This window comes from Nuphar pumila, chromosome 15 (assembly GCF_984573655.1).
Source record: "Nuphar pumila chromosome 15, dmNupPumi1.hap1.1, whole genome shotgun sequence".
NCBI classification, from domain to species: domain Eukaryota; kingdom Viridiplantae; phylum Streptophyta; class Magnoliopsida; order Nymphaeales; family Nymphaeaceae; genus Nuphar; species Nuphar pumila.
Genome location: NC_143263.1, coordinates 76,862,094 through 76,879,535, shown reverse-complemented (window position 1 = coordinate 76,879,535; position 17,442 = coordinate 76,862,094). Strand labels below are relative to the sequence as shown.

Genomic DNA, 17,442 nt, shown 5'->3' with positions numbered 1-17,442 from the left:
GAAAGTCACTCTTGGTTCTTGTGCCCAAGGAGCTAGGATCGAGTGATTAAAAAGTTTAGACCAATCTCATTGATATATATATATATATATATATATATATATATATATATATATATATATATGTGTGTGTGTGTGTGTGTGTGTGTGTGTGTGTGTGTGTGATTTATAGAATCATGTCCTCATAGATAATTGAATTATATAATATAGGAAGATCTTTTAGCCATCAAAATTCTATTCCCGAGACCCAACCCAGAATTCCTTCGAATTTCTTATACTTTTTTATAACCTGCCATCCTCATTGTTTATGAAATGATACCATATGAATGAGGTACATACATGACTTATATAGATTTAATATTTAAAAATAAAATCTTACCTTTAGATCATATTTAGCATGTTCTATTTACTATTTTCATACGTTAATGTTGATTTCAAAATATCCTTTACGTCATTTTTAAACAACTCTTAAATTCGTGAATTGTGCACCATTGATTTTTCACTGCATCAGAAAATGAATATTGTAGTGTATAAGCATGATACAACCTCTTACTGTAGTAACTAAACCATGTGAAACACATTAATAATTTTTTTTTAAAAATAATGACATAATATTAATTAGAAAAATTAGCTCATGCAATAAATGAGTTATGAAAAATCACTCATCCGAAACACCAGAGAAGCAAAGGCTTACAATAATCTTAGAACACATTAGAAAACAAAGCAATTGGACACTTGAAGTGAAACCTTGTGATCAATTACCATTGAAACTGGCCTCCCATATGATCCACTGAAAGGGCTTCTGTAACACTTTGATCTGGGACCTCGTGAGTCCGAGTTTGGTTGGTATTACTTTCGAGAGTATAACCCTAAGTCATAAGCTAAGTTTAACACATTGAACCACATTCTCAAAATCTTATTTTACTCATTCTCTCATGAGTGATATCGTGAAATGATCATGATAAATCTTATTCTTTAATCTCAGGATGACATTAGGACTCACACTTAACTCATCATAAAAACACGTCAATATAGGGTCTCCACATCGTTAAATCATCGGTAGCCTACTCTACATGGTGGCTGCACTCCGGCCACGAACAAGGTAGCCCTTACCAAAGGTCGTCACTTTTGGGATTTAAGGGGTTATACATGTTAATCTTAATATATCTATTCACAACATGAATAGAATAAAGGAACTCAAATCTAATCACAATCTCATCATGATGCATATTATTGGTAACTTATTACACAGATATGCTATCACAAAATAATCTCTTTCTAATATACATGTCATGCCACAATTAACATGTGTATGCAATCATCTCATAATATCATGCATGATCATTTATATACATCAAGATCATATTCAAATGCTATTATGCTAATTCACAATATTACAATAACATGCAACGTAAAAAAAATTATTTGCATCTAAATTTTACTTATAATATCCCTTACCTCGAATATGAATATTGTGCTCTAGTCGCAATCGGATCTCAAAATGCTCTAATAGTAGGATATGGTCATTACACAAGCATATTCATATTAATGTATATAACCTCTTATACTTTAATAAAATTATCAAAATACCCCTCTCGAATTGACTCATGAGAGTTCAATTTTTGTATCTCTGATTTGACTATAACCAGTGAACAAATAAATTTTCCTCTATGATACGAGTTCAACGCATCAAATCTCACTCAATTTTGAGTTTAGAGTGCAAAGTTATGCCCATTTTACCAAAATAAATCTTGAGTACATAAAGGGTATTTTAGTTATTTTGATAATTATTTTTAAAATTCAAAAATAACTCACAACTCGATCTAGATCCATTTATGAACTAGGTCCAAAACTATCTGATTGGATCCAAACACAATTTTATTTTGGATCCAAAACTAATTCATTTAGTTAGATCCAGGTCTAGTTCTGATCTTGATCCAATACTGATACTAACTAGATCAAGTTCTGTTCTAGATCCAAAACAATCAGTTCAGATCTAGAACCAGATATCTCTAGATCCAGTTCTAGTTGGATCTATTCAAATCGACTGGATCAGATTGGATCCAGACTCAGTCTAGTCTAGATCAAACCAGTTTGGATCTGATACTCAGTCAGACTTGACTCAGTCTGGGTCAAACCCAAACTGGTTCGATCTGTCTGAGTCAGTCCAAATCGGTTAGGTCTGAACTGACTGAACCAAAACCGGTTTGGTCTGAACTGATTCGACTAACACATTTTTTTTCTTTTGGTTCAGTTCCCCTTTAAAGAGAAAACGAAAGCAGAAGGGGCTTTGCCCCTTTCATCTTCTGAGTTGCAGAAGGGGCCATTCTCTGAATTGGACCTCTCTTCTTCTCTTTGTGACAGAGGGGCTGACCAACCCTCTCTCTCTCTCTCAGTCTCGTTTTTTTTGCTTCTCTGCAACTCGTTGACAGCAATGGATGCCGACCCTCGTATTGCCCAAAAAAACAAGAGGAAGGAGGAAGAAGAATAAGAGGGTAAAGGCCCTTATCTCAGCGGCGACTGGAATCCATTAAGTCTTTCCTTTTTTTTTTCATCTCTCTCTCTCCCTTGCTCGCTGCCACTTTCTCCCTCTTGCTTGACCGAGGAGGAGAGCCGCACCGTGAGGGTTATTTATAGCCCTCATGGTGGGGTGAGGATAACCCTCACCTTCCCGACGATCTTGGGGGGTGAGGTTTATCCTCACCCCCCTGCTCTCCTCTCTTTTTTTTTTTTTACGAAGAATGGGGAAGGTGGTTCCCCAATTTTGGGGAACCGTCTTCTCCTCCTCCCCCCCCCCCCCCCCCCCTTTTTATTTTTACGAATTTATTCCAGAGTTTTACAACTTCCTCCCTAAATATCCAATTATGTCTTTCCATCTTTAAACTTCTCTATGAAGTTAGCAACCAGCATCTTAAGATTAAGCTACATTTTTTACCTTTTCTTTTTATGTTTTTTGCTAAGATTATCTACCTTAAGGATTTCATTTTTTTGAAGTCCCTTGGAGAGATCTTCCACATTCATAGCAACATTTTTTGCATGAAGCTACACTCATCTTGAGTAAAACACATTTATATTACTAGATCTACCACTTGGTGGCTGAATCCATACAAACAAGAATATTTACCACCATATGGTTTTATGGAGCCATACATTTTTCCTCATATATATATATATATATTTGATGTATCTGTATCCATGCTTGCATGAAGTTATTTTCCATTTAATTATTGCATGAGTGCTTTTTCTATGAGAATGTATGCACTTAGTCTATTTTATCTATACATATGCTTTGGTTCCTTGTTAAACTCTCTTGTGTCATCTTTTGAAAATATATATTTTTGTATTACAATTGATAGCGTTGAGATGTTTTCCTCAAAAATCAAAGCTAAAAATATTCTCGATGCTTGAGAATGATCCTAGATTTTTGTGTTCATCTCTAGTTTGAATGCATTTTGATAACTCAATGTTCTTTAAAATGTGTCAAAATAGATTGCATTATGATTGGTATAATTCCATAGCCTCTATATAAATGATCTTTCAAATATTCATGATTGGTAATAATTGTGTTATAAAAGGTTCTTCTAAAAAATTCTTGTGTGGGCTCTATCCCACTTTAATGAGATATATTTTCTCTCTTTTGTATGTGCCCTTTTTTGAGTATTTGTGAGTATGTTGTTTGAACCATTGTGTTCATTAAGAGAAATCTTTTGTGAGCTTGAAATTTCATATGCATTATTTGCTTAATATTTCGTATTGTGTTTGTCGCATAATAAGACTTTTTGATATAAATGTCTTCATTTTCAAGAATTGATCATGTTAAGAATGATTCATATTTATGCAAAATTGTTGTCATAAGGCATATTGTTGTGATTAATTATCTACCCATTATTGAATCTTTGCTTTGATAAGCTCTCTTTATAAAATCACAAATTTGGAAAATGCTTTCCATAAGTGTTTGTTGCCTTCTTATGGCATTTTTATTGTCCATCACAAACCATGAATGGATGACATTTGGAAAATGCTATTTGTTTCATCATAGCATTACTAAGATTATCTTTTAATTGGTGATGATAATATCTGTAATATTATAGGACAAAATGGATGCAAACTGTGAATGAATGTACCGTAGGATAGTTGATAATGAGGTGTCGCATGAATATATTGATGGTGTTGACAGTTTTATTGAATTCGCAATGACAAGTATCGGTATTACAGTGATTGAATGTATTGAAATGTATTGCAATATTTGAATGTATTGCATGAACTTATTTTTCGATTTGATTATGTATGTTCGATAGGTATAGAGTTATGAATTGAATTTATTGTAACGTGATAAAATTATTTGAATGTATTACAATATTTGAATGTCTTGTCATAAAGTTTTTTCCAATTTGATCTGATTGTTTAGAATGATTTGAATGTATTGAAATGTATTGTGTTTTTTCTATTTTTTGTTTGTTAGAATATGGTTTGTGGAGAAAACAGCCGTCGAACACCCAGTGGTAGCCAGTTTGAGCCTTCATCTTCAAAGGCTGCTTCAATAGGTATATCATTTAAATAATTGTATACTTGATTAGTTTAAATATACATTGTGTAAATTTTTAACTCATTGTTCTGTAGGTGCTGTTTCGCCTACACGTGACCCACCTATGCCGGATGCAGGGTCTTCTCAGTATGACACACAACAAGTAATTCAAATAGTGTATATCGATGGTCCACCGTAAGTATTTCATTGTCACTTGTCCAATATTTAACTCATAAAAAGTATATATCGACAGTCGATTATTAATTTATATATTTTCATGTGCAGTGCGAGGTTTGAGTAGCAAGAAGTAATACGAGGAATTACAAAGTCATTACTGCATCATCTTCCAGGATTGGTAGCATAATGGAAAGAGTACCCGAGAGAGGTGTTGGATAAATTAATTTTCTCATTCATGGTATGCAATCATTTAAAATAACAAGCGTTTTATATTTATGTGTGCTAACTTTCTGAAAGTATTTGTAGGCTTCTCATCGCTTTGTGAGTGAAAACGAGGAGAAAGACGTGAGGGTAGTGTGGCAAAAAGTGGCTGCCAATCGATTTGTCGACATGCTGCACAATATGAAAACTGCAGCAAAAAAAATAGCTGCTGGGATAGATGATCCACTGCAGTGGAAGGGCCATGGGCCTTCTACTGTCAGGAGAGATTATTGGGAGAGCATGTGCCACAAGTGGGCGAGCAATGATTTTTGAAACCGCTCAGCAAAGACTGCACAAAACCGAGCAGCGATGCCCGATGCCCAGCTACACACAGGTGGATCTAGGACTTTTGAGAGCCATCAGAAGAAAATGGTAACTCATCAATATATATATATATATATATATATATATATATATATATATATATATATATATATATATATATATTATCAAATTTGTAAGTATTTCTGCATACTTATTAATCAATTTTTTTTTATTATGTAACATTGCAGGAAGCAGAAAAGTGAGACATTGTGCCTTACAAAGATGTGCTTGTTGAAACACATAAACGTAAGAGCACAAAAGATTTTGTATTAGAGAAGGTGAGAGCGACATCGGTATGTATTTATTGTATTAATAAACATTGTAATATACAAGTTACTTTGAATTATGTTATCATAAACATTGTAATTCTTAATTATTAATTTATATTCTAATCATTACTTTGTAGGAGTCATACGAGCAACAAATGGTACAACGATATGGCGATGACTCCACTCAGCATCCGCCTTTTGATCCTGCAGCATGGGTGACTGCTACTGGTGAACCCAAAAAGGGTCGTGTATTCGATTTTGGGAGTAACATGAACACCACAACAGTCGTTGCCTCCTGCAGCCATGGCTCACAGAGTTTTCCTACCAGCATCAACTCCCAACGTCCGATTGACCCTGCTATGTCTTGGGATGGTGTATGTCAACGTCTTGAGGACAAAATACAATACTTTTTAAATGAAGTCATTCTCAACATTGTCCGTAATGAGTTGCATAACATTTTTCAGAATAGAGGAACTTCATCTGCATTCAACATGAGCTCAGGTGACCATCAGGTATGCATGATTGAATTACTATAAATTTTATCTTATAATTCTGTTAATATCCTTCAGTTTATTACTAGTCTATGTGTCATTCAACCATTTACTTTATTGCATTAGATTAGATGGATTGCATATAATTTATTTCATTATATTTTGTTTATAAATAATAACATTTTGGTTCTCTTTTGTAGAATACTGAAGATGATCAACGTAGAGGAGCTGATGGAGGCATGGAAAGAAGGACAGATCGAGAAAATGAAGAGGATGATGCCCAAAATCTTGGTGAGGATTAGATTTGTCTGTTTAATTTGTTTGAGAAACTTGTAACTAATTATAACTTCACAAGGACTGCATTTGGTTGTTAAATTTTGCTTAATTTAGATATTGTGTTTAATTTGTTTCACATGTATACATATTTTTTTGTATGCGTATTTTTTTTAAATAAGCAGGATATGTGAATTGTATAACGAGAATTTTTTTTGAGTTTCTAATTATTTCAATTTTTTTTAAAATTTTTATTAAAAATTAACGATGGAGTAGTGACGGATAATATTCATCGCTACGTCGTCGCTAATTTGAAGGAGTCGTCAGTTTACGATGGATAAGTATCCGTCGCTAAATAGTAGCGACACAATAGCGACAGATTAAATTCCGTCGCATAACCAAATCAGTCTCTATTTAGCGATGCATTTGCGACGCACATGATCTGTCGCTACTTAGTGAGGTATTGGCGACAGATAAATACTGTCGCACTTTAGCAACTAAGGTTATGCGTCAGATGTTATTCGTTGCTAATTCATCACAAAATACGTCACTAACTTATTTAGTGACGGATAGCATCTGTCGCCAATACACATTTTTCTTAGTGTGGAAGAATGGGGAAGGTGGTTCCCCAATTTTGGTGAACCGTCTTCCCCCCCCCCCCCTTTTTTTTTTTACAAATCTTATTCCGGGGTATTACAGCTTCCTCCCTAAATATCCTATTATGTCTTTCCATCTTTAAACTTCTCTATGAGGTTAGCAGCCAACATCTTAAGATGAAGCTGCATTGTTTACCTTTTCCCTTTATGTTTTTTGCTAAGATTAGCTACCTTAAGCATTTCATATTTCTGAAGTCTCTTAGAGAGATCTTCCATATTCATAGCAACACTTCTTGCATGAAGCTACACTCATCTTAAGTAAAACACATTTATATTACTAGATCTAACATTTGGTGGCTGAATCCATACAGATAAGAATATTTACCACCATATGGTTTTATAGGGCCATACATTTTTCCTCATATATATATATATATATATATATATATATATATATATATATATATAGAGAGAGAGAGAGAGAGAGAGAGAGAGAGAGAGAGAGAGAGAGAGAGAGAGAGAGAGAGAGGATTTCGGCATAGCCACACAAGGGGTCTAACAAAGTTGAACCCAAAATGAACAAAAGCAAGAAAAACAAAAACAAAACATAAACAAAGCAAGAGCAAAACAAACGAAAAATAAGCTGCTCATGAGAAAGAGACAGAGAGAGGCTAATGAATTGTTTTTTTTTGCAGAACAAAGAAGATGGCTGGTGGAGGTGAAGGCATGGAAGGAACACTGGTGAAATGCTTGGAAACTTTGCTTGGAAACCTTTGGAATAGCTCCTCAACAATTTCTTCACCAAAGTGGTTGCTCACCATCTTCTCATATACGGCCCTGGATGCAGTGCCAACAGACCTTGCTAGCTGGTTAAGATCAACCTCAGACTCTTGATCTCCACCTCCTTTCATTCCCCACACTTGATCAACCAGCTGCCTGATGTGGATAGTGAAGCACCCGTTCATCTCTACTGCCTGCTTAAACTCGGCAATGCTTGGTGTATAAATTGGCACTTGGAATGAGTCTAGCTCCTCTTCTTTCACTTTACCCTTTAATCATGCAAGCACAATTTAATTTATTATCAATACATAGTCTAACCATTGCACACCAGATTTCTAGATACCCTCATAACTTTAGTACTCTGGGCCCCCTTGTTCTGTATCGAGTGATCTCTCAGTCAATCGAAAACAGTCTCTTGAAGTAATTAATTCTTCTAATTATATATAAATTAAATATTCTTCTTTAAAAAAAAAGAACATAGTCTAACCATTAATACTTGTTGATTTTTTATTTTTTTAATTTATTTTGATAATTAATTCACTTACATGTTCCGCTAAGTCCATGCCACATGGTTGTGTATTCGGGGGGCTGAATACTAATAAGAGGGGGGCTCTCTTATGTCTATAGGGGCAGCCATACGTGGCTCCCCCTAGTTGGGCAGAACACACCCTTAGGTATGCAGCCCCGAACATTGTTGGATCTACTTCGTCTCTACGGTGGATTTGATATTCTAGAATTGGGCATGGAAAAAGTCTTGGGCCAGTTTTTTTCTCTTTAATTTGCACTATATCTTGGCTTTTTAGAGAGAATCAAAAGTTCAAGAGGGAGTTTGAACACCAATTCCCTTCTCCAATCTACTACTAGATTTCTTCCCATAATTCTTAGATTGAGAGATACAAGTTTGCCATTTTGCCAGTAATGAATTTGTTCATGCTTAGCAGACTTGAGATATCTGCTCTTCAAAAAAAGTTTGGTTCCTGTAAACAAAATTTTCTTCCTTTTTTAAGTAATTTAATCTACTTAAGATGGGCAGTGTGGAGGCAAACTTTCCAAATTAGTATGGGGGCACATGTTAGTTGTAGGGAAATTCATTTGTGTCCACTGATGTAATGCAACATACCAAACCAGTAATTTTTTAAAATCATTTTCCTGCTTAGTGATTGTCCGTAGAAAATCAGTGTTATGCTTTAGCAAATTTTGAAACTGCTGCTATGTTCAGGTACGTAAAAAAAATATCGTTAATGACATCTGCGGCTTTACAATCTTTCATGTCACCTTTAACAGCCTCATTCGAAGAGTTTTCAGTAGAACATTTTGAAAAATGGCGTCACATTATTCGGTGGTGTCGTTGTTAAAATAAAACATACCATTATGTGGGAACATACCTCGCAAAAAAATTTATTTGTTTTTCTCTGCAGGGAGCTCTAGTGAGGCGCCACCTATGCGTGGGCCCACTTTCTTTATTTTGTAGAAACAAATAAAATGAAAAGAAAAGGATTTGTAAATTTGTGCCATTTCGGGGTGGGCCCCGCTTGAAAATAAGAGAAATGCCTGAGAATTTGAGTGTGACGCCACTCCAGGGTGGGTCCCTCATCATTTCGTTATTTGAATAAAAAGCAAAATCAACGTAAATAAATTCCTTTTTGGGATTTTTATAATAAGCTAATTGGAAAATACGAAGTAAAATTTGGCTTGATTTCAAAAATTTAGAAGGAAAATGGTCCTACAGGGCAAAATATATAAAAAAATGCAGAGATTTTGTAAAGAAATTCAAAGTCTTTTTGCAAAAGTTTGAAATAAAATCTTCTAAATTTAAAGTTGTGTCCCCTTCTTTCCAACTAACGAAATTTAAAAATCAATATCAAAACTATCCAGATTGTTTTCCTTAGAAAACTTTTGTAATTCGAAGTCCTGGGGGTTAAGATGAGAGAAACTGACAATTTTGAAAAACCCAGGGATTTGAAATCAATTTTGAAAGAGTTAAAATTCGAATCTGAATTGATAATTTTGAAAATCAGGAATTCTGGATCTCGAAATGACATGCTGTACAATGAGATGATATGAAATGCTCATGCGATGATATGCAAAGACATGTCTCATGAAACACCACTCTGAATCAGGAATTGGAAATTCTAGCTTCTTGTCAAGAGTAGGATTTTAAAATTTTGCAGTTTGAGGATATTTCTGAGCCTAAATAGAGAAATTTTGAGAATTGAGAATGAATTACTGCAAGGTCTTATCTCAAAAAATGACCATTTTGCCCTCCTAATGATCTCAGAGGATTGATCATGATGACAGGTAGAAGTGTCGGGGAGGTGAGTGAAAATTTGGGGTGTTTACAGCAGCCAACATCTTAAGATGAAGCTGCATTGTTTACCTTTTCCCTTTATGTTTTTTGCTAAGATTAGCTACCTTAAGCATTTCATATTTCTGAAGTCTCTTGGAGAGATCTTCCACATTCATAGCAACACTTCTTGCATGAAGCTACACTCATTTTAAGTAAAACACATTTATATTACTAGATCCAACACTTGGCGGCTGAATTCATACAGACAAGAATATTTACCACCATATGGTTTTATGGCGCCATACATTTTTCTTCATATATATATATATATATATATATATATATATATATATAGAGAGAGAGAGAGAGAAAGAGAGAGAGAGAGAGAGAGAGAGAGAGAGAGATGAAACAAGGTTTCAACATAGCCACAGAAGGGGTGTAACAGAGTTGAACCCAAAATGAACAAAAGGAGGAAAAACAAAAACAGAACATAAACAAAGCAGGAGCAAAACAAACGAAAAACAAGCGGATCATGAGAGAGAGAGAGAGAGGCTAATGAATTGTTTTTTTTTTTGCAGAACAAAGAAGACGGCTGGTGGAGGTGAAGGCATGGAAGGAAGACTGGTGAAATGGTTGTAAACTTTACTTGGAAACCTTTGGAATAGCTCCTCAACAATTTCTTCACCAAAGTGGTTGCTCACCATCTTCTCATATACGGCCCTGGATGCAGTGCCAACAGACCTTGCTAGCTGGTTAAGATCAGCCTCAGACTCTTGATCTCCACCTCCTTTCATTCCCCACACTTGATCAACCAGCTGCCCGACGTGGATAGTGAAGCACCCGTTCATCTCTACTGCCTCCTTAAACTCGGCAATGCTTGGTGTATATATTGGCACTTGGAATGAGTCTAGCTCCTCTTCTTTCACCTTACCCTTTAATCATGCAAGCACAATTTAATTTATTATCAATACATAGTCTAACCATTGCACACCAGATTTCTTGATACCCTCTTAACTTTAATACTCTGGGCCCCCTTGTTCAACAAGTGATCTCTCAGTCAATCGAAAACAGTCTCTTGAAGTAATTAATTCTTCTAATTATATATAAATTAAATATTCTTCTTTCAAAAAAAAAAACATAGTCTAACCATTAATACTTGTTGATTTTTTATTTTTTTAATTTATTCTGATAATTAATTCACTTACATGTTCCGCTAAGTCCATGCCACATGGTTGTGTGTTCGGGCCGAATGCTAATAAGAGTGTTCACACTTTTAAGTCCCCTCTTTAATAATAGGGGGGCTCCCCTATGTCTATAGGGGCAGCCATACGTGGCTGCCCCTAGTTGGGAAGAACACGCCCTTAGGTATGCAGCCCCGAACATTGTTGGATCTGCTTCGTCTCTACGGTGGATTTGATATTCTAGATTTGGGCATGGAAAAAGTCTTGGGCCAGTTTTTTTCTCTTTAATTTGCACTATAACTTGGTTTTTTAGAGAGAATCAAAAGAACAAGAGGGAGTTTGAACACCAATTCCCTTCTCCAATCTACTACTAGATTTCTTCCCATAATTCTTAGATTGAGAGATACAAGTTTGCCATTTTGCCAATAATGATTTTGTTCATACTTAGCAGACTAAGATATCTGCTCTTCAAAAAAAGTTTGGTTCCTGTAAACAAAAATTTCTTCCTTTTTTTAGTAATTTAATCTACTCAAGATGGGCAGTGTGGAGGCAAACTTTCCAAAATAGTATGGGGGCACATGTTATTTGCCGGGAAATTCATTTATGTCCACTGATGTAATGCAACATACCCAACCAGTGATTTTTGAAAATGATTTTCCTGCTTAGCTATTGTCCAGAGAAAATCAGTGTTATGTTTTAGCAAATTTTGAAACTGCTGCTATGTTCAGGTACATAAAAAAAATATATTGTTAATGACATATGCGGCTTTACAATTCGAAGAGTTTTCAGTAGAACATTTTGAAAAATGGCATCACATTATTCGGTGGTGTTGATGTTAAAATAAAACATACCATTATGTGGGAACATACCTCACAAACAAATTCTCTAAGAATGGGCTCAAGATAAGCGAACCACAAATCATGGCGTGGTGCATCCGGTGCCATACATTCATGGCGACACAAAAACAGTAGAACCAGTAATCCACCAGGCATGAGTTCCTCAGCCCTTGCATTGAGAAATGCTGCCATGTCAGCCCTAAATTGTGCCATATAAGCATTTACGACATCGGGCCCACCACCATAACAATGGACCCTTCCCTTGTTGGCTACACCATCTGGGGCCTTGGAGAGCCAATGGAGGGCCAATGAAGAATTGAAGTATTCAATGGATGCTCGGGGAAATAGCCGCGAGTAAAATGAGCCAGGCACTCCAGCCACCAAGTACTGTCTTTCCGAAGGGAGGGAACTGAAAAGCATGTTGAAATCATTTCCAATATGATCATTGAAGAATACTTGGAATTGTGGTGCCTCTCCTTGATGATATGTTAAGCTCTTGAGCTTGATCAAGACTGTATCAATGACTGTTTGCATAGCATAAAACGTGTTGGGTCCAACTGAGCAGCCTAGATCTACGATTCGGATTATGCCTTTATCAATTGGAACATCAAATTTGTCATGGATTGCATGCTCTATCATCTTCTTTACATTCAGATATATGCTTCTCTGTAAGCAGTAATAGAAATGTTAGGGGTGGCTTTATCATGTTGTAGGAGTAAAATTTCATCATGAAATTATAGAGCCTGTTTAAGTGCAAATAGAGAAAGAGAGAAAGATAATTGGGATATTAAATTGTAAATTAGAATACCTTAATGACTCAACTAATTAATTTATTTTAAACATGGATTAAAACAACCTCGTCGTTATATGATACCTCGCTCACTACAAGAAACCTATGGATTAGCGACGACCTAAATTCGTCGCTAATCCGTCGCTAAACAGTTTAGCGACGGATTAGTGTCAGATTAGCGACAAAAAACTTTCATCGCGATTTTTTCGATGCTAAGTAGTGCCAGAACTTATCCGTCGCTAATTTTGTCGATAATTTGCGATGGATTAGCGACGAATATGATCCATCGCGAGTCCTTCGCTATTTTAAATTAGCGATGGATCATATCCGTCGCTAATCTGTCATTAAATTTAAAAAAAAAAAAATTTAAAAAAATTTGCTCGTTGTCGGCGCGTTCTCCGACAAGAAGCAATTTTTTTGCACAACCGGCGCGTTCCGGCGTCGGGACGCTCTTCCCCTAACAATCGCGATAAACCGGCGCTGCCTTCAGTTGCATCTTCCTCACCCTCTCCCTCTGCCTCTTCCCTTCACTCTACGACTTCTTCATCCTCCTCCTCCACATGACCACCATCGTTGCCACCACATTTGGCTGCGCGTCGGCCACCAGCGCTGCCTCGCACATGCGCTGGTACACCTCCCACATGGTGTCAACCGTGCTGATGGCCATATTCGAGGGGTCGGTGTCGGTGCTCATCTTCACGCGGACGGGAGACTTCCTGCAGTCCCTCAAGTCGTACGTCAGAGAAGACGACGCAGAGGTGATACTCAAGCTCGCGAGGGGTCTCTGCGTGCTCATATTTTGCTTGGAGTGGGTGGTGCTGTGCTTGGCATTCATAATGCGCTACAACGCCTATGTTGTTGAACCGGTGCGTTCCGGCGTCGGTGACTCCGACAGGCTTTAGTGGCTCCCCAACAGCAGCCTCCTCTTCGTCGCCACTCTCTTCGACTCGGGCAAGCTCCAGGTTTAAATCTAAGGGGAGGGAAAAACAAAGGGAGAAAAAAAATTGAACGGAGGGAGGGAAAATTTCGCTTCTCAGGTGGGACGAAAATTAGAGACGGAATTAGCGAGGGAATTTTTCCATCCCTAATCCGTCGCTAATTAGCGACGGATTAGGGACGGAAAAATTCCCTCGCTAATTTCGTCGCTAATTAGCATTTTTTTGTAGTGTTTTGGCGACGAAAAAATGTTGTCGCTAATCCCTTGCTAATTAGCGATAGCTTTAGCGATGAAGATATTTCTGTCGCTAATTTTGCAAATATTTCAAACGTTAGCGACAAAAAGTTTTCGCTCGCTAATCCATCGCAAATTGGCGATGAAAAAAATTCATCGCAAATTTCCGTCGCTAAGTAGCATTTTTCTTGTGGTGGTTGTTATTAGTGTTTTCGGTTCCAGCGAGATTCTTTGGGTATTGGTTCACCCTTTAACGGTGACTTATAAATGTTGCCATTGGTCAACCAATGCCATTTTGTTTCGTCGACTTAGTCTCGCCGTTATAGGCCAATGGCAGCGACAAAATCGAGAAATAATGGCAAAAACAATCGCCATTATTAACCATCATCCTTGTAGTGGCCAGAAAAATGCACCGGAATTTTTTCGTGGCATCGCACATTAAGAGTACAATAGTAATTCAGCATTTAAAAAAGAAATCCATTTATTCTTTGGTGGGCTCTCTCATGCTAAAAATCTCTTCTTTGATATATATATATATATATATATATATATATATATAGAGAGAGAGAGAGAGAGAGAGAGAGAGAGAGAGAGAGAGAGATTCATAGCTGAGCAACCCTTAGGTGTGCAGTTACTATTTGAACACTGCTGAGGGCGATGGACTGTTCAGCATCAAAATCGTGCAAAAAGACCTTTAACGGTCATTTTCGACTAAATCCTCTATTTTCTTGTTGGGACCTTTAGTGGTGGTTGAAACTGCCGCTAAAGCATCTTTTTAAAAATGATGCATGCATCTCCAGGGCGTTAGCAGCGGTTTTGTCTGCGCTAAAGGTCCAAGCAAAAAAACAAACCTTTAGCAGCTGTCAAAAACCTCCACTAAAGGTCTTTTTTGCATGATTTTGACACTGAACAGTGTTTTTTGCACGAGAAAGACACTAAGCGTCCATCTCTTGTGCGATGGACGCTCAACAACATTTCACTCATAGCTACGCACCTAAGGATTGCACAGCTATCACTTTTTCTGTCTATCTATATATAGTGATGTATAGGTGTGGAATCAATAGGAGCGCTACCTCGAGCGCAATGCTTCTGAGCATCCATAGTGAAAGTGACGGACACTCAGTGAATTCTGTGCAAAAATGCTGTTCAGCGTCAAAATCATGAAAAAAAGACCTTTAATGGCGGGTTTGGACCGCCACTAAAGGTACATTTTTTGTTGGGAATTTTAGCGGCGGTTGAAACCACTGCTAAAGTGACTTTTTAAAAATGACGTGTGCATCTCTGCGGCCATTAGTGGCGGTTTCGACCGTCGCTAAGGTCCCAGCAAAAAAATAGACCTTTTGCAGCGGTTGAAATCCACCACTAAGATTTTCACGCTGAACAGTGTTTTTCCGGGGAAAAGATTCTAAGTGTCCACTTCCACTGGCAGCTGCGCACCTAACGGTTGCAGCTACCACTTTTTATATATATATATATATATATATATATATATATATATATATATATATATATATATATAGAGAGAGAGAGAGAGAGAGAGAGAGAGAGGCAAACCACCTGTTATACTAGTTATAGAGATATAATATTAGAAAGATACAAAATTAAGACTATTGTATGAGATAATCCAGGTAAATCACGAATCAGTTACCTCTCGTACGGTAATTTCATTTAATAAGTTTCATAATAAACTAAACACTAGTCATATTCATTAAAATCAGGTAAAACATGTTATTTTGGATAAATTTCACTAAGTTGAGTATTTTTTGTTATCATAGGTTTCATAAATTGATTTTGTTGCCTTTAATTGCACATTTCTGAATTTCGATGTTGAATTTAAACAAAAAGAAACTTTAATTGTTCTTAGACAATTTATATTTTAACAAAATAATAACTTTACATGAAAAACTCATACCAATAAAATATTAATGATTTTAGGTGAGTAATCACGATTTACTGAATTGCCAATTACTTGCAATTATTCGATCAGCTCTTGTGACTGATACGCCTCTCGGCAAGCATTAATTGGCTGCAAAAATGACAAGAAAAAGACTAAAAATAGATCAATGTTTTGGCTGAACAAAATGTAAATGACGATGGGATCATTAAGCCAATCAAGCCTTGTTAAGGTGCATCAGAGCCATCCAGCCTGCTCAGTTATAGAGCTCGATGTGGATTGGAAAGTGTTACTAAAACCACAAGCAAGAAACAATCGAAGAAAACAAACCACAACAAGAACACAGAGATTTACGTGAAAACAGATACAAGAGAGAAAAAAAAAAATTAGACAAGGCAAAGGATGCAACCCTAAACTTGAACAAATCGGGTCTGATCCATAAGAAACTGAGTCTCAAACTTAAGCTCAAAAAAAAATTCTTTTGGGGGGCACTGCCCTCCTAAGACCCCGCCAGGGGTGGCGTCCCCCTGACCCCCACCTGTCAAGATGAGCGGTCTATGCTCAGGGTTTCTCATGACAATTAGGGATGGTAATGGACCAGAGGAAAACGAGACCTTACCCCGCCTTGCCCAATTTGGACGCGTGATGAAGGACATGTTAAAATCAAAACCCATGCAGGGATGGAGGTGAGGTTGAACTTACGTTTTCCCCCTCCCTGCCCGGTCTGCAATTCCCGTTAGTAAAATGCTAAAAAACTCTTTAGGGATGACAGTAGATCGAAAAAAAATGGAGCCCCGCGCCGCCCCCTCCCCCACCTTGCCCCCTATTTGGACCAAATATGAAGGACATGAAACTAAGATGGAAGCTCAAAATTCGTGCAGGCATGAAGGCGGTGATGGAGGGCAGAATTTTGAGATGGGGCTGGGCTTGTCCAGTCTACTGCCATCCTTAGTGCCAGTTGATTGATACATGTAACAAGAGTATTAATATATATATAATATATACTTTTTGATTATCCATTAGTAATACATACTTGACAGCTTGAATTGTGCATATAGCTGTAATTGCCTTGGCCACCAAGCATGGGAACATTGGGAAGTGCTCCTCCTCCTGTGGCCATCTTCAATAGCGATCTCTAAGCTATTGATGACTTGAATGAATCTTGTGATGCTGTATTTATAGGCCCCTCATGTCTTTACTACCACCAACTCGGAAGCCGATCAGGTCATGCTGAACATGAACATGAGCGTTTTTACTCATGCCAACATCGTGGCCGTCTGTTTGCATTTTGGATGAATGCCACGTGGTTTTGTCGACTTGTGAGCTATTTGAAATGCAAATCGGATGGCCACTGTGTTGGCATGAGCAAAACCGCTCATGTTCAGCATGACCTGATCTGCTTCCCTGTAACTCATGTCACAACAACGCATCATATTGGCTCTTTTTTCTAGGTGACATAACTTGTGGACATGCAGTTGCGTGTTGGGGGAATTTTACTTTATTTTAATAATATTTGTATTGAAATATATTATTAGAATGGGAAAAATGATGCAATTTAAATTCCCTTGAGAAATTTACATTTTTGGTTGT

General features: G+C 37.0%; 1 protein-coding gene across 1 annotated transcript; it reads right to left on the bottom strand.

Moving 5' to 3' along the window:
* Positions 1-10,510: 10,510 nt before the first annotated feature.
* LOC149815662 (loganic acid O-methyltransferase-like) lies at positions 10,511-16,972 on the bottom strand. The gene is made up of 3 exons (XM_089990598.1): positions 16,886-16,972; positions 12,031-12,663; positions 10,511-10,912 (listed from the first exon to the last, which is right to left on the bottom strand). The coding sequence occupies exons 1-3, from the start codon at positions 16,970-16,972 to the stop codon at positions 10,511-10,513; spliced, it is 1,122 nt and encodes a 373-aa protein (XP_089846724.1).
* Positions 16,973-17,442: the final 470 nt, after the last annotated feature.